This window comes from Elephas maximus, chromosome X, assembly GCF_024166365.1.
Source record: "Elephas maximus indicus isolate mEleMax1 chromosome X, mEleMax1 primary haplotype, whole genome shotgun sequence".
NCBI classification, from domain to species: Eukaryota; Metazoa; Chordata; class Mammalia; order Proboscidea; family Elephantidae; genus Elephas; species Elephas maximus.
The window spans coordinates 21,464,195-21,487,162 of record NC_064846.1 but is presented as its reverse complement, the minus strand read 5'-3'; the positions used below and the strand labels follow the sequence as shown (position 1 = coordinate 21,487,162).

Below are 22,968 nucleotides of genomic sequence, written 5' to 3'. Positions count from 1 at the left end.
GTCTTTCTCAGTCCAAAGCCCACATGTACCTTCTCCATTATAGCCTGCTGCCTCCCCATGATAGGTAGGGAAGACAGAGAAACAGGGAAGTACGGACTTCAAAATGCTTAACTTATAACAGCTAACTCCTCCTACTATGTGGCAAATACTATGCTAGGTGCTTTACATACATGATCTTTACAAATTCTCATAATAATCCCTCATGGCAGAAATTATTATTTTCATTTTTTTAGATGAGGAGACTGAGGCTCAGAGAAGTCCAATGACTTGCCCAGTTTCACAGATATTCTACCAGCACGTATCTCTTATATCCCTCAGTGTCCTTACTAAGAGAGAGGCCACCAACTTTGTGCCCGGCACTGTGTGGTAGATGCTGGCGCTATACACAGATGAGTACATCAGGAACGGCATCTCTGGAGCAACTGTGGCTTACTTAACCTGTTTGAGAGTCAGTAGGCGATTTTGTTTTTTCAGTTCCAAAGAGGAAATTGTTGAGGCAAAAATGAAGATCAGTAACAGCGATAGTTCCCATTTACTGAGTGTACATTGTCTTAAGTACTGTACTTTATAACTCCATAAATTTCTTAATTTACTAAGAACATGGTTTTTAACCATATGCTGTGGTCCTCCAAAATTTGTATTAAAAAATTTTTTTTGTATTGCTATGCAAAATATCTATGTATGTATATATATACCATTGCAACAATACTTATTTTAAATGTTGAATTTTTAAACTGAATTTACAGTAGCTTTTTCTTAACGTTGGGAACCCTGGTGGCCTAGTGGTTAAGTGCTACAGCTGCTAACCAAAAGGTCAGCAGTTCGAATCACCAGGCTCTCCTTGGAAATCCTGTGGGGCAGTTCTATTCTGTTCTGTGGGGTCGCTATGAGTCAGAATTGACTCGACGGCAGTGGGTTTTTTTTTTTTTTCTTTTTTGGTTTTCTTAACGTTAATGTCCTCATTTTACTGAGCCTCCAAGAGTCTAAGTAATTTGGACAAGGTCACAGAGCAGTTAAGTGTTTCTTCCGGATTTGCATCCTCATCTGGCTGGCTAACTCTAGGGCCCTGGGTTTTAACTCTCATAGCCAGTTAAGGATTTTTGGAAGAACTTGGCCACAAGTCAGGAAAATGGAAGCCGCAAGCTGGTGCAAAGTCTTAGGAAAGGGACGCCTGATGAGAGGCGCCACGTGAGGACTGGAACCTGCAGAGCCGGCGCCCAGTTTAGGGTCACGACGAAGAAACACAGCTGGCGGCTGGTTTAGCACTCTGGAAGCCACCTGCACGGGTCACTCAGGGAAGGTGGGACCGAGCCTGTGCTGGGAAAGGGGGCGGTGCCGGCATTTTCCGGAAGAAGATTCCCACGGCCGGCCGCCTGGTGCGGTGGAAACCTGTAGCCGAGGGCAGAGGAGCGCGCGCGCGGGATGCGGGGGCGGGGCCGGCGCCGGCGCCGGCGCCGGGGGCGGGGCCTGCGCGCCTCAGCCTCAGACGCCGGCGGCTGCGGCAGCGAGCGTTCGCGCGCACCCTCGGCCTTCCCGCGCAGCACCGCCTTGCGTTCGCCTCGGTCCCCGCCTCCGTCTCCTCCTCTCTCCTCAGCCGGCTTCCTCATGGCCGCTTGCCCGTCCTCAACTCGCGCGCCGGCCGGCTCTGTTATGGCGACCCGCAGCCCCAGCGTCGTGGTGAGCAGCTTGGCCCGTCAGCTCGGCCCGGTCCAGGCCCACGCGGCCCGCGGCCGGTGGTGGCGGCGGCGGTCGCCCCGGAGCACGGGGCCCGCAGCGCGGGCTCGGGCGGGGTGGCCCGGGGAACCCCGGGGGTGGCCTTTACGTCACACGAGGGCGGAAGGGGGGACGGAATGGCGGGGTTTGGGGTGGGTCCCTCATTCTGAAAGCCCGGGGAGCGAGGGCTGCGTGGGGGAGCAGAGGGTGCAAATGGCGTTTTGGTTGACATGTGCCACTTGCAAGCGTGCTGTGGGGCGAGGAGCCGTGGGCCAATTCGGGAATGATCTGGCGGGGTGAGGGGTGGGGGCTGTAGGCTTGTGGTGTGGTGGCGAAGCCCTCAGGGCGCCCTGTAGAGGGCCTAGGCACGAAAGACGACCCCACAGGAGGGGATGTGGGCACTGGTATTTCCGCGTGGCTCTGTAGGTAATGTTGGTGGGACTGCTCACTGCCCCACCGAACGCTCACACCAGCCCTGGTAGCGGTAACCATGCCTACCTAGCTCACCCAGGGTGAAAAGATGTTAGGGAATTTTCCCACGGCCCAGAGGAGCCAGGCCTGGAATTCAGATAAGCTTGAATCCGGATCCCAGGTGATCTTTGATGCTGTAGGGGATTAAAAGATGCGACTCTGGTCCTTTATCATGAGCAGTCACTGGTATCTTGTCTCGAAGCTCATTAGTTTCTTTTTTTGTTCCTTAAACCAGCCAAGCTGCCCATCGCTGCCCTTCGCTGATGATGGTTGCTAAAATAGACACCCCCCCACACCCCTTAAATCCCTTAGCCTACTTTATTGTCATTATTTTAGTGATTACCTGATTACCTGTGGAAACCCTGGTGGCCTAGTGGTTAAGAGCTACGGCTGCTAACCAAAATGTCGGCAGTTCGAATCCACCAGGCGCTCCTTGGAAACCCTATGGGGCAGTTCTACTCTGTCTTACAGGGTCGCTGTGAGTCGGAATCAACTCGACGGCGTCGGGTTTGGTTTGGTTTGATTGCTAATTGATTGTCTCTCCCACTAAAACAAACTTCCTAAGGGCAGGAATCACCGCTTTAACCCCAACGTGTAGCACAGTGGCTGGCATGTAAGAAATTCTCAATAATTCGTTGAATGAACAAAATGATTTGTTGAATGAACGAATTAAATAGTTAAGAAAGGACTACTTCTTGTTAAGCATTGTGACTGAGAGGAAAGTTCCTAATGGAATCTTGCCTTCGGAGAGTTTACTTATATAAAACTGAAGTGCTAGCTACCTCAGGGAGTCCCTGGGTGGTGCAAACCTTTAATGTGCTGGGCTGCTAACCAAAAGGTTAGAGGTTAGAGTCCACTCAGAGGCACCTGGGAAGAAAGGCCAGGAGATCTCCTTCTGAAAAATCAGCCATTAAAAATGCTGTGGAGCATAGCTCTGCTCTAAAACACATGGGGTCGCCATGAGTCAGAATTGACTCCATGCAGCTGTGATTTTTTAAAACTTCCTCATGGTGTTTTTGAACCAGCTGTAAAACTGTGTGAAGAAACACCCTTGTGTGATTCCTGACGGGGAGTAGTAACAGCAGTCACTGTGTTAAGACCTTTACGTGCATTTAGTCCTCAAGACAACTCTACCATTGGTACAGTTGTTACCGTTTTACAGATGAGGAATCATTGGAGCCTCAGCGAGCTTAACAGACATACCCTCGTTCACACAGCTGTTAAGAGGAGGAATCCAGACTCGAACCTAGGTCTCCTACTCTAAAACAGTAGTTGTAGGTACTCAAGAAATGGTGATAACTTGTTTTTATTCAGTTACTGAGGAAGTTAAATATCAAATTTATATACATTTAGATGCTTTTAAAGGTTTGGAGAATGATGCCTGCTGCAGTATACAGTGAACTTGTGTATGAGGTGCAAAAACTGGCTGCTTTTAGTTTCATTTGAACGGAGGCTTCGAACTGGTTCATTCTGGTTTGAACCCCTGCTAATAATTCACATTTCCACCCCCAGATATACTGAATCATAATCTGCATTTTAGCCCTGGACAGCAGGAGAAAAATTGCAAAACGGAGCAATCAAATTCTCAAAAAATACCAGACCTTTCAGACAAACCATAGACTGGCCCATAAAATAAACACCTGAGAGGAATGTGTTCCTTAAAACAATCAATTATATGAGCTCAAAAGGGCAATGCTTGCCCAAAAGCAAAGTTGAGAAGGCAGGAGAGAGGGTACAAAACCAGGGTGAAAGGAAACAGGGAACCTAGGACGGAAGTGGGGAAAGTGCTGACACATTGTGGGGAATGAGATCAGTGTCATGGAACACTTTATGTATGAACTATTGAACGGGAAGCTAATTTGCTCTGTCAGCTTTCACCTAATGCACACACAAAAATTTTTTCTTAAAAAAATCTACATTTTAACACGATCCCCAGGTGATTTTTATGTGTAATTTTGAAAATCACTGCCCTACTAGTGGTTCTCAGAATTGTTCCCAAACCAGCAGGATTAGCATCACCTGGATACTTGTTCGAAATGCAAATTCTTAGGGGTTTGAAGGAATGAACTGGTTCGAAGCCCAGGTGTTACCTTAACTGGAGTTAATTTCCTTGTTTACTGTAATTTTCGATAATATATTTTTGTAATTAGAAATTTTGTGTAAACTACAAAAAATTTCAAGTATGAAGGCCATTACAGATGTGACATACATAATAAAGAACTTGTGATGCCATGTTTTTTACTAGAAAGTAATTTCGTTACTTTATGATAGGAAAACTATTGATTTTGATTTCTAGACAAAAGGTAGAATATTAATATTTCACAATAACCTTGGTATAAATAAAAGTACTCAAGTAGATTTTATCATTGACAAGTTTGTCACAGATAGGTTAGAATTTTGAGAGCTGGGTTCTAGAACACTCTGAGGAGATGCAGTCAGATTTCCAAACAGTCTGGGTAAATGGTAAATAACTCTGAGAACTATTACTAACCTGTCCTTTGATTTTCAGTTCAACCAGAAATGGCCATACAGGGAAAGGTGAACCTGGAGAGAAACCACGTTCTTATTTGTTTATCACTTCTGGCACTTCAGGAGTTCTCAAATATTTGGGGGTTTTCTTCCCCTATCCCCCCCACCCCCTGCCAAAAAGCCATCCAAGACTTCCTTTGTGAACTTCTAACCATTTTATTTTAGGTTCTTTCAGAAGGTGCCAGTGATAACCACATGCTCAGATGTTCAATACCAAGTAACAATAAAAGCAGATGTGATTTACATTCATATAGAAAGCTGGGCATGGCTAGCCTAGTAGATTTAGAAGGCTGTGCTAACGTAGTATCACAGATATGCCTATGCCGACCCCCTTACCTCAGTTTGCAACCTGATCAACCAAATATGACTACTTAAAGCCCGGCATTGCTTTAGGAGGGAGTCATTGGTGTTGTGTGACCTTGGGTTCCAGCTTTATCTTTAATATGTATATATCTGCTTTTGATAATTCACAAGTTTGTGGGCTTGTCAGAGTGAATTCGGATATAAATTACAAGCTTATTGTGCTATACGGTTAGCTGTATGTAGGTATACCTTTTCTCCTCCCACAAGCCTAACAGCAATTGTGAGGATGGTGCAGGACTGGGCAGTGTTTCGTTCTGTTGTACATAGGGTCACTATGAGTGGGAACCGACTTGAGAGCACCTAACAACAACGTGCCTCTTCTACTAGATAATGTAAACTCTTTGAGGGCTGTAAGTTTATAATCTTTGTATTCCCCTATAAAGGCACCATGCCTCAATCAAGGTAGACAGATGCTGAATGAATTTTTATATAATTGAATGTATTGGAATCTCCAGCTCACTCCAACCCTTTTCCAACCAGTCACTGGATTATTGACTAACCCGTATCAGATAGGGTGGGACAAATAAGAGCTAATAAGATTTAAGGCTACCCAGTGTATTTGTCTCATTCTTGTAGATATTGAAGTTATTGGACCAATTAAATATGATGCTTTGGTGTTTGGGATGATTAAAACTCAAGTTTCTGTTTGTTGAATTATATCTACTTTATATTGTTTTGTATCAGTGGTCCAGATGCAAGTGAAGCTCCTAAGTCAGAGTTGGAGTGCTCTCTTGAATTGACCATAGCACTACCTGTGCGTATGTGTTTTTTTTTTTTTTTTTACAACAGTTTAGCCCTTTGTCTTAAGGTTATTCGTATATGTCTTGTCATTTACTAGGCTGTAAGCTCTTTAATAATGCTAGTTATGGAAAATGTATCTAATCCTCTCTAGTGTGCACAGCACAGTATGTACTCAGTAGATGTTTTCAGTATTAGTATATGATTACAAGTTCTGAATAATGTTCTCACCATTTAAAAATTAATATTCTACTATTTGATCGTTAAATAGAAATTAGGAGGATTTGTACTTTTTGCAAATGAAAAATTGGAAAACTTTGATGTTGGTGCCTTGTCATTGTTGAAGTGAACTGCCCCGTATTTAACTTTATATTATGATGTATTTCAAACATCCAGAAATAGACATAATAATAATAGTATAATGAACCCTCATCTTAATTATTGCTCAGTTCTGACAACTGTCAATCCATGGCCAATTATATCTTTCTTAAATTAGGGCCCCCATAAATATACCCCATTTATATATAGTGAATATTAACCAAGTTGTGAGTTCATGCCTGAAGTACTTCAGTAGATGCAAGTTCTATGAATTTTTGGTTTTGCCTTTTGGAAAAAGCTGTATTAACATGTTTTTTTTCCCCCCTGCTTGAAATAACAAACCAACCTTTGACATTACATGTAATACATAAATCTAATAGTTTTGACTTTTGAATTGGAAATTAATTTGATATGTCGACAGAGATGGAAGTCTGGTTTTGGTGTACATCCCTGCTGGTCTGTCTGCTTGTCTGGAATGAACTGTGGGCAGAATTTACATTGGCTTTGAGACAAACAAGACTTAGGTTGCCAGCAGAACCTGTAGCCAGGCATTCGGCCATTTTTGCAGAAGCAGTCGTCTTTACCTAGTATCGGCCATTTCAGAGTCCCGGGCGGGGGATCCTAGTTGATTCTTGTGGCAGGGCAGTGAGTAACTGGGAGGAAGAAGTAAGCTTCAGGGAAGCCATTTTGGGCACTCTGGATCTTCTTGATATTTAAAGTACTATGAAATGTGTGGAAACCCTGGTGGTGTAGTAGTTAAGTGCTACGACTGCTAACCAAAAGGTCGGCAGTTTGAATCCACCAGATGCTCCTTGGAAACTGTGGGGCAGCTCTGCTCTATTCTGTAGAGTTGCTATGAGTCGGAATCGACTCGACAGCAAGGATTTTTTTACGGTTAATGAAATGTGTACATTTTCATGTCAGGCGAGAGCAGATACATTCTGGTGAGCCTGACGTGAATGTTTATCGTTATCACCTTATAGGATCTGGCAAGGCCTAATTTTCTTTTTCCAAAACTTGAACTAGATTTCAATTTATGCATTTGTAGAATTTAGAAAAGCAGTCCTTGCTTGTTGTAAAATATTCTTGAAATGCCCCATTCTTGTTACATTAAATGTGTTGTGCTATAAGCATGGTCATCTTAGAGGGTCTGGCATAATCTTTTTTCCCCAAAGTGGAAATTTTTTTCTGCTTATGAAGGTAATGCGTGTTTGTGTAAAAACAAGTCAGTGTTAAAGTATAGGAAGTGACTGGTCCCCACTTCGCATAGATGGCCATTGTTTGGTATATCCCTCCACACTCACTCACCCTTCCTTCTTTCTTTTTTCCTCCTCCTCTCCCTTCCTACCTTTTGTTTGTCTTACAAGCTTTTGTTTGCATAGCTTAAAATTGTTTTTTTCTTTTTTTAATTTCTCCATACTTTTTATATGTATGTATAAAAACACTGCAAATCATGGGGCAAAGATACAGATAACTGCAATTTTATTTATATCTCTTTCCTAACAATGACACAACTGGTTGGGTGGGACAACATGGTGCAAACCCAGATGGAACAAGCCCAGATGCAGCAACCTGCTTCATATGTAGAGCAAGGCACTGCTCTAAAGGGTCTTTAAAATACCCTTAAAGTACCATCCAGCTGTATTTATCTATCGTGGTGGTTTTCAAACATCTTGCTTGTCCATGTATAGCCTAAGGGAAATTTGAAAAACAATGTACCCGATCACATATTTTTTCTTCATAAGTTTGAATATTGCAAAGTTTAAAATTTATGCATATAATGTGTTGATATTTCTGAGATCAAACTGTTACACCACTCATTTAAATGTTCCCAGTGGAAATTAAATATGGTGATTTGAAATCAGTGATCATTTAAAAAAAAAAACTAAACACACGTACTGCCAAAAATAATTTCTAATAAAGGCTACTGAATTTTTAAAAAGCAATATATACTCATTGAAGAAAAATTGAAATAAGTAGCAAAGTATAATGAACTAAATAAAATCTCTCTAATTCCCCTCTCCAAGATAACAGCTTTTATGATTTTGTTGTATTCTTTCTTCTGTGTGTATTTAGTATTGATAAAGTTGTAACCATAGTACATTTGACCACCATGGGTACCAACCACATCATCAGTGTTTTCCATCTTACCAAATATTTTATGTGCCAGGGACTGAAGATACCAAGACAATCAATATGTGGTCCTACGCAAATAATCTGCTACAGAGGCACCTTGTGAGTTGATATGACAATCTCAGACTTGTAGGAGTTTCGGTTTTTAAAAGCTCACTTAGCTTTTTTTGGTGATCCCCCCCCCCCCCCCCCCCCCCCCCGCCAAATGTGAGATGAGAAAGGCTATTTGGGATAGGGAACATCAGTTTTCCTGGAAAGTTCAGTGCGATAACTTGTTCAGACTATGGTGTCTTGAAAAAGATTTTTAATTAAAATTTTAAACATATTTAAAAGTGGAAAGAACAATATCATGAATCTTCACATACTCCACCCACATTTAAAACATCAAGATTTTACCATGTTTGTCTTAGCTCTAAATTTTTTTCTTTAACTAAAGGGAATCCCATCTACATTCTTAACTATTCATTTGTAAAACATATGGTTGTTCTCTTATACAACTGCAATTCATTACCATACCTACAAAGTTAAAAAAAGTTGATGTCATCACATACCTAGTTTTTATTTAAATACTTCTCATTGAAACAGCTATATTTCTTTTTCAGATTAGTGACGATGAACCGGGCTATGACCTGGATTTATTTTGTATACCTAATCATTACGTGGAGGATTTGGAAAAGGTGTTTATTCCTCATGGACTAATTATGGACAGGTTAGTAAGACCTTAAGTGGAAGTTTTTTCTTTTATGTTAATTTTAAGGTTTGGAGACTGTTTTGAGTAGTTGATATTTGAGCATAAACTAGGCTAGCTTGTTCAGTAATAGGTAGTTTGTTATTTTTTAAGCCCTCTTAACAACCAAACAAGCAAAAAAGATTTACTAAATCCCCACTATATGTCATGGTATAGTGGGAATCTGTAAGGAGTAGAATAAACATTGAAGGGGGATTGGAACAATGAACCTTAGTTAACAGAGTCTTTGATTTCTCAGCTCCGAACAGGGGCTGCGGCTGCGGCTGAATCATGTCAAGGCACAATGGGATTTTAATTTTTGTGCAAATCTAGCTTGAAAATTTCCCCTCAAAGGAATTACTGTGAAAACTTAGTATACGCGTGCGTTGCTTTGTGTGTCTGGGTATTTTTTGTTTTTGGTTTTAAAATTATAATGTCAATATACGTGTGTTGTAAAATACCCTTAACTGTGGATGCTGTAGAAGAGCAAACTAAAGTTCTCTCGTCTGTGCTCATACTGTGTGCACGTGTGCAGATGCGAATATATTTTTACACATGGGTACATACTGTCATATAGTTCTAAGATTTATTATGAACTTCCATGTTTAGTACGTCCAGATCTACCTCATTTATTTTATCGGCCACATAACATTCCATTTTATGGATGTACCATGGTTGATTTAACCAGCCCCCTGTTGATGGACACTCAAAACCTCTCCATTATTTTACTCTTACAGACTGTAGTAGAGGGAACGTCCTTTTACACATTTGGACACTTGTTCACCTTTATTGGAGTAGAAATCCTGGGTTGAGGGGAAGGTGTTTATTGAATGTTTCGATACTGTCGAATAGTCCTCCAAAAAGTCTTATCAGTGTATACCCCCAGTGGTGTGTAGGAGTGCCCTTTTCTTCAGTCTCTTCTAATGTCATCCATCATCACAGAAATTGCATTTCATTGGAATTTCCGAGTCTAATAGGTGAAAATGGTACCTTGTTTTAATTTGCATTTGAAAATTTTATGCCGGATGCTATATGTGGATTTTGAAGATACCAAATTTTTATCTTTGCCTTATGAAGCAGGAGTATACTTTACGGGGTTAAAGGATATGTTTTGTGGAAGTTTAATGCTTTAGGGATATTTGCCATAATGTTTAAATATATAAAATTTTCTATTAAATTCCTGATTTTCTTTCTGTAGGACCGAGCGGCTTGCTCGAGATGTGATGAAAGAGATGGGAGGCCATCACATTGTAGCCCTCTGTGTGCTCAAGGGGGGCTATAAATTCTTTGCTGACCTGCTGGATTACATCAAAGCACTGAACAGAAATAGCGATAGGTCCATTCCTATGACTGTAGATTTTATCAGGCTGAAGAGCTACTGTGTAAGTATATTTAAAATTGTGGGCTTTTTAAAAAACACAACTGTAGGTTTTCCTGTATTTTCTGTGAAGTCCTGCAAACTGTACTTACGTGTCCATTTCACTTCTTCAGTGAGACTTCTAACATTCACTAGTAGAAGTGAATATCGTCTTTTTCAAACTAGTCATCTTGTAGGCTGTATACTTAGTTTAAAGGTGACTTGTTTTTTTGTTTTGAAAACTTAGGAATTGCCACTGCAGCTTGGAGGATATATATGTATTTTTTTTTTTTTTGGACTGTACTTACTAGTGGCAAATATCCTCTCTGAAGTGAGACTGGTTTGGTGGGGAGTCATAAGTCACTTGGCGTTAGGTCTGATAAATAGGGTGGGTGAACGCTTGTTTTCCAAAAAGCACATACAGGGCTAGTGTGTTAGCACATTGAAGAAACCATTTTTGACCCACCAGTAACTAACTTTGCCTGTGTCAAGGGATCTCAAATGCTTCAGAATGTTGACACAATAAGCAAGGTTGATGCTGTGGGATGAAACAAGATGGATGTGATCTTTACACGGGGTTTCATCATCACAGTTGCTTTGATCGTGTGAAGGTTTGATTTTTATTACTTCACGTTGGGAGTATATTTCCTGTGAGTTACCGTTTTCCTTAAAAATTGGATTTCTCTTGTGTCTTCGAATGTTAAAATAAATGTCCAGTCTTTGCTCTGGCATGAGGCAGTATTATAGTCCATCTTTGTGGAGACTTGCCTATGTTCACATTTTCTTTGAGAGTAAGCCCACTTATCCACATTTAACTTTCAACCTTCGTTCTTTCTGTTAATTATCTATTTGAGTGACCCAAGTCTTTGGCCTTTCCCACGTTTTCCTCAGGCCTGGAGGGTGACTGAGCAACCGTTTAAATATTATCTTAGACCTTCTCCCTGCCCTGTTGAAACCCTTTATGCCCATACATCATGACATTGCTTCATACTTACAAGCTCCTTTTAACTGGACAGAGTCTTGCTTGAATTGGAGACTTGTTCAGACACAAAATTGGGATTTTTACTCAACATATTATTTTTATTTTTGAAATATGTTTACTTTTGCTGTTTTAGACAGGGACTTAATTCTTTTTTTTCAATTGTGCTTTAAGTGGAAGCTTACAGTTCAAGTTAGTTTCTCATACAAACTATCATACATACATTGATAAGTGACCCTATAGAGTAGGACTTAATTCTAGTCAGCACAGCTGCTAGCAGAAGACCAAATGGCCAGCCTTTTATGTATTGTTGCTTAGACTGAAACGTGTCCATGGTGTAGTTTATCTTTTTCGTCTTCTTAAGCCACACACACACACACACACACACAATATCAATCTTACTACTTTATGATTCATACTTCATTCCTCTGTGGATTTATACAGAATGTTCTTTCATCAAAAAGCAGAAACTAATGTAAAAAAAATGATGGAAGGAAGTTTAATTTCTTTTTAAAGGAATTTTATAGTTGTAAACAATTTGGAGTGGTAGAGACAGTTTGACATTTTAATACCATTTTCTACTTTTAGTTTTCTATTTCCTTGAAATCTTAAAGGATTCTTAAGCTCAACTCCTCAACTGATAAAATACATGAAATTTTAAATATAAGCAAAGCATAATTTTTAGATTAACTTTCCCCTAGAAAAAAATTAGTATCTTGTATTTTATGTGAAATTCTGTGTAGATTTACTTCTAGACAATAGAAATTATGAAACCTGTCCCTATATTATCTATTTGAAGTAACATTTCTACCGTTTAATAATTCCTTTGTTATGAAAGATGTTCAGATATGCATTAAAAAAAAAACAGGCAGCTTTATTTGATAGAACCATAAAACAGAAATTTAAAATTATTTACAGCATCCATAATATTGATGTTAGTAGGTTTTCCACACTGATCTGGACCATTTTGAAACATCGAATTAAAGGTTGACTGATTTGTACTAATAATCCTGAAGAAATACTCCATGAACTGTTAAATGTTCCCAGAAAATACAAAGAGCTGTAAAGTTTCAACACAACCATGTTTTTTCTTCAAAATAAAAATTTCATTTTTCTGATTAAAAAATATGTTGTAAAAAAAATGCAATGGCAGAAAATTATAAAGGAATGAAATGACCCGAAACTCCACCACTTTTTTCTCTGATGTTTTTAAGGCATTTCTTCCTCTGTATGTGTGTGTGTGCATGTGTGCTTGATAACTCTTGATCAGAGTAGCAATGCTGGATTTTATTTGCTTAGTGCCTAAATGGGAAATTCCTGAGTAGTGCAAAGACCACATTTCATTACATCTAAGATGCCACTGATCTTAAGGCTTTTTTTTTTTTTTGTACTGGTAAGAAAGAAAACACTGCCAGTTATAGTTGTAAGTTGCCATCAATTGTAATTTGCTGATTTCAGAGGTATTAAAGTGTGAATGTGCATCTTGGACTCAGTGAAATGTCGTTCTGTATATTCAGTGACTTTTTCTACCCCCGAGTTTCTGTGATATTCAGAAAAATAAAATGACTACAACATGCAAATATATTTCCTTTCTTGATTTTATTTTGATTTTGCAGTTTTTTAAAATATTAAAATAATTTAATAAAAATGATGACACCTCGGGAGGAAAAGTTGTCAGACAAATAAATATTTTGTGGCGTATTTTTGTGTGAGCTTTAAACAGAGGGAAGATAAGCTTGATTTGTGATGTTCTCAGACTGAGTGGATAGTGTTAAATTGTTTTTAAAACTTCATCCGTGAAGGTTTGCCAACTTACAGAAGCTTTTTTTTTTTTAATTAAAAATGATCTCCATTTACAGTTAAGAAGGAGGCACAGAGGGATTTAAGTAACTGGCCCAGGATGGACCAGGTCTTTGATTTGAACCCAGGCCTTCCCAACTCTGCAGAACCCAGAGTCTTATTTGGGAAAACTTTAAACTGACTTGTGTTCTCTAGTACGTGCTTCATAATCATTTCACTTCCTACTAGTCAGAAAGTTCTGCATGCAGACAGTTGATTTTGCTACACATGGGATTCTTTCTCAGTTGCAGTCAAGTTTCATTAAGCTCTTTCAGTCTTAATCTTGACAGTGCCTTGATTAGGCTGTTTTCTGTATCAAAGATGCAAGTTTGTTTGTAAACTTTCGTGTAAAAAAAGTCACTATTTGGGTGAGCATATTAAGGAAAAATGTAGAAATTATTGGCATAGTTTCTTAAAGTGTCTCTTAAAAAAGTAGCTTGCAGCCTAACCTTTTTCTGTGTATTTAGTCAATTGCTTTGTATTTAGTCAGTGTACTTTGAGGTATGCTTTTCTCTCCAGAAGTGTTAAACATAGGTGTACTGCTTTGATGTTAATGCAAGATTATCTAAAGCTTATCTCCTGTAAATCTGTGTATATATTAAAAGCAAGTGAAACAATTCATGCCTTTCTCCTGCTTATTGATTTGAGACCACAGATGGGGATGGGGGAAAATTTGGTTCAGTTGAAATTGTCAGGAATGGGGATGTGTGCTATCCGTGGTATGAGGAAACTTCAACAGAGCTAGGGGCAAAAGTGAAATTACCCTGGGGGTGTATTCTCTAGATGTATTTTTTTCTGCATATATATTTATGAAAGTGGGATATCTTCCCTTTATCATCGGAGGTGTGGTCTGTCTCTAAAAGTGCATGATTCTACTATTCTCACTTTTGCTGGTATTTGATTAGGGTAGAGGAAAGTAGACGAAGGGCAGGGGATTATGATGTGAAGAGAAAATGTGAGTGTGGTAGACTTGGTGCCTAGCTGGAGATATAGATAAGAAATCTCCATTCTAGGGTTCTGGAAGAATGATATAAGGTTTGCTGCCAAAAACAAGCTGTATAAGGCTGAGCTGCTAAGGGGATGTGGAGCCAGGACTCTTACCTCAGTAATACTCCCAGTCGCATCCCCTTGAGGACGTAGCCTTGGCGATTGGCCTTTTTGCTTCCTCTCTGGTGGCCTTAGCCTATCTGTTTGTTCCAGACAATTCTCTGTCAGCCCATTGCGTGTTTTCACACAGCTTCTCATCCTCTTTTCCTGTACCGAGCTGTAGTTCTTAGTGCTACCTGGAGATTTTCAGAATCCCTAGGGATGAACAAATAGGAATAAACACGGATTTTGTTTTCCTATTTCTCTTTTCATTTTTCACTTAGACTGAAGAAAGGTAGACAAAATTGAACCACGGACACTAAGGGTCTATATTTGCAGACCCAAAGGGCTTCTCTTGCAGTTTTATGTGGTTGACAGTGGCACTCTGAGTGAAGGACAGGTTAGGCTTTCTGACTGGGATAGTAGGGAAGAACAACTCTGGGGGGTGCTCCCCTCATCTGAGCCAATCTTGTCGTCTCAGACTTTATCTTAATTAAAGATGAGGCATATAAGAGACACTCTGATATAATGAAGCAGGGAAAAGGTAGGAAGCTTGCTCCAGACTGCCAGGAAGGAGGAAAGGGAAATTCTCCTGGCCACCCAGCTGGGGTAATTGATCCACAGATGCCATTCCTATGCAAGTTGGACACTTAAGACTGGCATTCCAGCACAGCGGGCTATACCGTTACTCTTTTTTTTAAAAATTTTTACTTATTTTGTTGTTGTTAGAATTCGCACAGCAGAACATACAGCACTTCAACAGTTTCTAAGTGTACAGTTGGGCAACATTGATTACATTCTTCAAGTTGTGCAACCATTCTCACCCTCCTTTTCTGAGTTGTTCCTCCCCCATTAACATAAACTGTCTGCCCCCTAAGGTTCCCATCTAATCTTGCTGTTGTCACTTTAATCCCATATAGATAGTTCTTAAAAGAGTATAATGCTCAAGGCAGACATTCTTTACTAGTTAAGCTAAACCAGTGTTTGGTTTTAAGAAGACTTAGGGGGGATATTTTTGGTTTAAGGCTTAAAGATTATCTCAGGGCGGCCATTTCAATGGCTCATCCAGACTTCATGGCTCCAGAAAGCCTGGATTCCATGAGAATTTGAAATTCTCTTCTGCTTTTTTGATCAGGATTTTTCTATGGAATCTTTGATCGAAATGTTCAGTAATGTATACTGTTACTCTTAAATGAATCTTTTTTATTGGCCTTCATTTAAAAGGACTGTGTTTCCGTGAAAAAAAAAAGTCAGAAAAGACTTAAGCTAAAAACTTCGAGGAAAACCAGAGTGTGGAGATTTGGGTGCTAGTAGAGCAGAATGTCTTGCATGCTTGGAATTCTCTATCTCTTACCCTTTTGATCACAGGGTTTTTTCCATGACTCCAGTCTTTTCAGTTCTCAGATTTTTCCTTTCCTCTGTAAGAGAGGGTCCGTTGCAGTTGAATTGTAATACCAAATTTCTACAGAAGATGTCACCATTTAACATAATTTATAACATCGATCATTTAACATGATTCACACTCATTTAAAGCTTCAGGTTTTGTACAGTTACGGGGGTTTTTTGGGAGGGCGGTTGGGGAGGGTGCCATTCATCATTCTGTATGTGTGAAACTCTGGGTTTTAAATTAATTAGAATAAGTGGCATTTGTAATTACTTTCCTGAAGATGGAAAATAATGTGCAAGGGTTTTTTTTTCTTAATATTAGAAGCCATACTTCGGTTAATTATTAAGTATATCTTAGTGTTTAGTTTGCAAAACTGAACATTGTTGCCCCTTTGTGCTTTTACAAAAATAACATTCCATAAAAAATGGAAACGTATATAGAAACATATTACAAAAATAGAAGTGCATGAAACTAAAAAGTCTCACCATCCCTCATTCTCACACTCAGAGGTAGTTCTTAATACTTTTTTTTTTTTTTTTACCGATGAACAAAAGTGGTTTTATAGGCAACACATTGTTCTACTACTTGGTGTTTTTAATTGGCGTTGCTCCATGTTAGTATGTATAGATTACTGTATTAAAAAATTGTAATAGCTGCATAATATTAGACTGTGTGAATAAACTTAATTTAGATGATTCCCTGTTAATGGATGTGTTGGTTGTTGGCAATATTTCCTTTTTGAAAATAATGGATACCATGAACATCCTTGTATGTACCTTCACGTAGTCGTGAGCATTTTTGTAGCATCGATTCCTCAAAGTGGGGTTGCTGGGTCAAATGGTATGCGTGTTTACAATTTTAATAGGTATGGCTGTATCGTTTTCAAAACAGGTTGTACCGATTTGTATTCTCACCAACAATGAGAGTACGTGTTTCCCCTCACTTCTGCCAACATACTCAGGCTTAAGTTTTGCCGGTGTGGATGAGTGAACAGTAGATAGGAATCCTTTTATATGTTATGGCTTTCTCTTCTGTGAATTGCCTATTTATGTTCGGGTTCCGTTTTCCTATTGGGTTCTTACTGTTGCAGCCCAGTGCATAATAAGAATATTTGTTACAAATCCTTGCTTTCACTTTGGGGTCACGTCATTCTTAGATTTTACCCTTTCCAATTAGAATGTGAAAGTATTCTACTTTGTTTTCTTCTAGTTTACTTACGGCTTTATTTTCTACATTTAGATTTTAATCCATCTGGAATTTCTTTTTTGTATGCCGTGAGGTAGGGACCATAATTTATTTTTCCCCCCAATGGATAACTAGTTGACCAAACACCGTTTATTGAGTAATTCATCTTTTCCTTACTGACTTGAAATACCATTCTTACCATATACTAAATCCTCATATATTTCTGGGCCTATTTCTGGGTTCTATTCTGTTCTTTGATCTCTTTGTCTATTACTGTGCTGGTAGCGCACCATTGTAATGGCTGTAGCTTTATGGCATAGTTTGTTCTGTGTTAGGGCAAGTCTAAGCTCTTTGCTTCACCCCAGTTTTCTATCTTGAATCCAGCACAGCGAAATTATGGTCATTATCACCACCAACTGTAGTGGGTTTTGAGCATTACCTTTTGAAACTCCTGTGAGGGTTTCTACTGGATTCTGTGATAGTGGAAAACTGGGAGCCTAAGGAAGTACACCTTAAATGACTGCTGATCAGACCTGGTTTCTTGGACCATGCTGAAGATGACCTGGGTCTGGGCTAGACATTGAGGGACATATCCTTGGGGTTGGGTGTGATACAGACCAGCAACTTGATTGATTTATGAGAATGGTACAGGGCCAGAACCAGGTACCTGGCCTGGTAATAACTTCCCTTACGGTTCAGAAATGACCATGACTGAAGACAGGTGGCTGCTTTAATACTGCCCACTCGAAAATGGGTGTACCCTATTTTTTGGACTCTTAATAACATTCCCATCAGTAATGGCCACTTAGAACTTTTCAGTTTATACTAATCTCTAGCTGAAAGTTACCTAGTCATTCACTTCTAGAAACATAATTCTTATAATTCATATCATTTAGCATATATCATAATGCTGTGGACATTAGGTAGCTAATTGCTTAGATCTTCTAATTCCCATTTGATAATTTGAATTGTGTGTGTATACACAAATAGATATATGTATATGTTTTTTCTTTCATTTTTACTAGAATGACCAGTCAACAGGGGACATAAAAGTAATTGGTGGAGATGATCTCGCAACTTTAACTGGAAAGGTAAGTATCCTGAAGAAAAAAAGCCCTTCATACCTAGAGTCACTTAATTAGTACTACTGTGCATTCAGTCAGTCGCTGAGAGGCAGTTTACATAGCATGAGTGCTTTTAGCCATGAATGCACTTAAACAAGAATTATTTAACCCTTTGAAGCATCTTTACCCAGGTCACATAGCAAAGAGGCAACGGAATCCAACATTAAACCTAAAAGCCGTATTGCTAAGTCCTGCTGTTTACCTCATTGAGAGTCTAATTTGGGATCCTTCAAAAAATATATATGGGGAAAAAGTCAGCTCTTTTTAAAAAGTAGATTCACATAGTTTCGTAAAAGGTCAAGAAACAGTATATAATGTAGTGGCTGAAAGTGGGGGTTCTCGGATCTGACAGCTTTGATTCAAATTCTAGCTTAGCACTTCCTAACTACGTGACCTTAGGTAGGTTACTTAACCTCTCTGTGTACATTTGTAAGGCAGTGCAGCTACTTAATAACAGAACTTAGACTGGGATTCAGTTTTCCTGTCTCCTAATTCCATGCTTTGTTTCCAAAGTAGAACCCCATCACATGGTGTGGTTCACTGCTGCAGGGAGCCACAGTCACCAATTCGGCTGAGTCACCCTTGAGGTATACTAGGGTAGAGAAAGATTGAGAGCCACATAGTAGGTGGTGAAATAATTGTTGGTCCATTAATTGATAATATCCAGTTATCTAAAGATTTAACTTTCAGTGTCTTTTGAAAAGGGATAAATGAATGGTGATATGAGGAAAGGAGGGGGCCTAACTTCTTAAGCATCTGTTACTGCATTACTACCATATTTTTTACACAAATAACACGCGCCCTCTGTGTTCATTTGCCGGCTGAGCCCTCCCCAACTTGCACCCTCACAAGCACCACCATGACAATCCCCTTCCACATGTTGCTGTAAAAAAAACATGTAGTGAGCAGGCTTACAGAAATGGGGGAGGGGCGCGGCTGGCAAACATATGTAGAAGTGTGTGTGATTTGCATAAAAATACGGAGTATCATCTCATTTCATCCTTGTGGCTGTTCTATGAAGAAGGTATTATCATCCCTGGATGTAGATGAGAAAAAGCCATACACCTGTTAGGTGGCAGAGCTACAGTCTAAGCCAAAACATGTTTAACTCCAATATCTTCACTCCTTGCAGTGTACTGGGATTCATCCGAACAGTTACATGGCTTTTTTCAGTGTTTTAATGTATTTGCAGTCTTATTAAAATTGACGGTGGCCTCATAAAAATTGGGTGTGATGATCGTACTTCATTATATTACTCATTTGTTGTGTGCCTTTGGATTGCCCCCTCCCCCCGCCTTTTTTTGTTGTTATGTTTTATTATTTTCTCCCCCTATCCTGAGTCCCATTTTATATGCCATGCCTTGGTAACCACTGGCTTAGGAGAATATATAAACCCAACCTGTTGCTGTCGAGTCGACCTGATAACAATGGGCTTGGGTTTGGTTTAGTTAGCCTTTTATACATAGTTTGTTGTTGTGTGCTGTTGAGTTGATTCCAACTCACAGCAACCATATAGGACAGAGTAGAACTGCCCTGATACGGTTTCCAAGGAGCGCCTGGGGGATTCGAGCTGCCAGCCTTTTGGTTAGCAGCTGAGCTCTTAACTATAGCACCACTCGGACTTCAGAAGAATATATAGAATATTAAAATTCTAATGCTATAGTTACCAGACTGTATCAAATGCAACAAAACTGTATTTGTTGTATTAGAACAACAAATGAAAAACACAGCATGACTCTTTGGGCAACGATTATAACCAGTATGCAAAATGCTGCCTTATTCCTAAAAGTGGCATAACAACAAATAGGACACTTCTCTACTTTGGAGGTAATTTTGGATGGATCTTTCCAGCTGTAAAATTCTGAGATACACAGTTTAGGGTGAAGGCTTACGGTGGGAGGAAGCATTAGTATCTTTTTTTAGTTTAGCCCAAGAATGTGGACAAATTCAGAAAATGCAGATCAATTTCAGCCCAATAGAAAACGAATTTTGGATGGATTCTATATGGTGAGTAACTGCATGATCTTGGAGTTACTGTATAAACCACGGTTCTTAGAATGTTAGAGTTTGAGACCAACTAGTTTCTTTTTTTACACATGGGAAACTGAGGCCCAGAGAAATTTCATAACTTGTCTAAGATTAGACCGCCAGTTTAAGTAATGAAAACCTTTAAAAAATGAACATATGGGTCAAATTTTATTTTTAAAAATTCCATTGCAATGAAATTTTCAGTATTAAAGAGTTCCAAATTCCAACAGATGGCCCACTTGTTTAAAACAGTGTTTGATACAGTAAAGTATCTTAAAACAAGAATTTTGCATAATTCCTTAGGGTCTTTTATGATGTGATTTGACTTATAATTGGAAACACTGACTCATTGAACTAATTTTCATTTCTTTTTTTGTCTTCTAGAACGTCTTGATCGTTGAAGTAAGTTCTGCATTTACTTTTCATATAGTGTTGATGGTTTTCTAACTTAGTATGCACCGTTCAAAAGGTAAACCAGGGAAAGAAATTCCTCTTCATCAATTCTAATGGTTTTTGTTGTTGTTAGATGCCGTTGAGTCAGTACCAACTCCTAGCGACCCTGTGTACAACTGAATGAAACACTGCGCTGTCCTGTGCCATCCTCACAGTCGTTAATTCTAATGGTGGCCTTGTGTGATAAAGGAGTGAGACTTTTTTGTAAAGAATATTTAATTTTTTTTTACTGGATAATGGAAAATTTTTGGTGTATTTCCTACCAGTCTCTTTTTTTTGTTCGAAATTTTTTTCTTTGTCTTTATTTCACCTTTATTTACTTAATTGATATAAAATTTATATAACAAAATCATTTTAAAGTGTACAATTCAGTGGCGTTTAGTACATTTAAAACACTGTGCAACCATCATTACCATCTAGTTCCAGAACATTCTCATCGTCCCACAAGGAAAATGCCTTACACTCAATTCTCCCCTCCTCAAGCCCCTAGCAACCATAGTATGCTTTCTGTCACTAATACAGAAAAAAAAAAAAATTATAGGGTTGTTATGAGTCGGAATCGATTTGACGGCAGTGGGTTTGGTTTTTATTATAGGTGTTTCATATACTTAAAAGTACAATATGTGGCTTTTTGTTTCTGGCTTCTTTTTCACTTAGCACAGTGTTTTTAAGTTTCATCCATGTTGTAGCATGTATCAGGACTTCATTCCTATTTATGGCTGTGTTATGGGTATACCACGTTTTGTTTATTCATTCATCAGTTGATAGACGTTTGGGTTGCTTCTATCTTTTAGCTGTTGCAAAGAGTGCCGTTAGGAACATTTGTGTATAAGTTTTTGGAGTTCTTTTGCGTCTGTATCTAGGAGTTCAGTTGATGTGTTATATGATAATTCTGTGTTTAACTTTTTGAAGAACTACCATACAAGGGTTCTAATTTCTCCATATTCTTGCCAACAGTTGTTATTTTCTGTGTTTTTGATGATAACCACCCTACTGGGTGTGAAGGAGTAGTGGTGGCTCAGTGGTAGAGTTCTCACCTTCCATGTCGGAGGCCCGGCTTGATTCCTAGCCAGCGCATCTCAGGTACAGCCACCACTGATCTGTAAGTGGACGCTTGGTGTTGCTTTGAGGCTGAATAGGTTTCAGCAGTGCTTCTGAACTAAAACAAACTAGGAAGAAAGGCCTGACGATCTGCTTCCACAAATCGGCCAACAAAAACCCTGTGGATCACAATGATGATCATGGGAATGGCACGGGACCGGGCAGCTTTTTGTCTGTTGTGTGTGGGGTCACCATAAGTGGGCTGACTCGGTGGCAGATAACACCACCAGGCTTAAGTCAAGCTGGTGGCTGGGGCTGCAATGGCCTCATTAAAGCTTCTTTCCACCGTTCGCGGAATTCAATTCCTTACAGTCGTAGGACTGAGGTTCCCGTTTTCTTGCTGGCTGCTAGCCATGGTTCCAGCTCAGGTCCTAGCACTTGGCCCTCTTTTAACATTGCAGCCTGCTTCTTCCAAACCTACAGGAGAACCCTGAGAGTATGGCCCCCAGACAGACAGACAGACACCCATTTAACTCAATACTGAAGTCACTCCTGACGTTCACCCTTTAGCCAAAGATTACACAGGCCCATAAAACAAAACGAGACTAAAGGGGCACACCAGCCCAGGGGCAAAGGCAAGAAGGCAGGAGGGGACAGGAAGGCATATATTTCCTAAGGCCTACTATATGTTGAGCACTGTTCGAGACACTGAAGATATGTAATAGAGGCCTGTACATACACGTGTAAATGTAAAAATATATCTTAAAAAAAAAACCTGCAGGAGAATCTCTTTCCAGTCACCAAGATAGCCTTATATAACATAACCTCATCAAGGGAGTAGCTAGCTCGTCATATTCACGGGTCCCGACACTCAAGGGAAGGGATTATCCCAGGTATGTATAACCGGGGGCAGGAATCTTGGGGCCCATCTCAGAATTCTGCCTACCACAGCCCGGAAATCTGTATTTTTCATAAATCCAACCCTGATAGTTGGGTGACTCATAGACCTCACTTGGGGAAGCACTGCGCTGTACCATCTTTAAAGACTATTTCCATGAAAGAGCATTAGATTTATCGTTTAAGAAATCTTTTCCCTGTAAGAGAGAGGTTTGATTTGAATGCTGTCCTACTTTTGACTGAATAGCTAAGATTCATTTTCATGTAAAGTCGTTTTATATAGTAAAGCCTTATTAATTTGAAGTTAGTAGGGTACCTTTCAAGAGCCCTGGTGTCACAGTGGTTAAGCACTCAGCTGCTTAAAAGGTCGGCACTTTGAATTCACCAGGCACTCCTTGGAAGCCCAGTGGGGCAGTTCTACTCTATCCTATAGGGTTGCTATGAGTTGGAATTGACTCAGCAAGAGACTGGGTTTTTTTTTTTAATGGTATGACATGGCTTTTCGAAGAGTGGTCTGTTAACCTACCTTCATTGGAGAGTTGAGGGGAGAGAACCACTGTCTTGAATTTATAGGGGAGAAAATCTAAAGTATCTTTTGTA

General features: G+C 39.6%; 1 protein-coding gene across 1 annotated transcript in view; it reads left to right on the top strand.

Annotated features, from left to right (window-relative positions):
- The first annotated feature begins 1,476 nt into the window (after positions 1-1,476).
- HPRT1 (hypoxanthine phosphoribosyltransferase 1) overlaps positions 1,477-22,968 on the top strand; it is a 29,166-nt gene continuing 7,674 nt past the window's right edge. Inside the window, exons 1-5 of the mRNA XM_049872329.1 lie at positions 1,477-1,677; positions 8,868-8,974; positions 10,191-10,374; positions 17,851-17,916; positions 20,362-20,379. Coding sequence (XP_049728286.1) covers positions 1,606-1,677; positions 8,868-8,974; positions 10,191-10,374; positions 17,851-17,916; positions 20,362-20,379 — 447 coding nt within the window. The 5' untranslated portion in view covers positions 1,477-1,605. The remainder of the gene's footprint in view (positions 1,678-8,867; positions 8,975-10,190; positions 10,375-17,850; positions 17,917-20,361; positions 20,380-22,968) is intronic.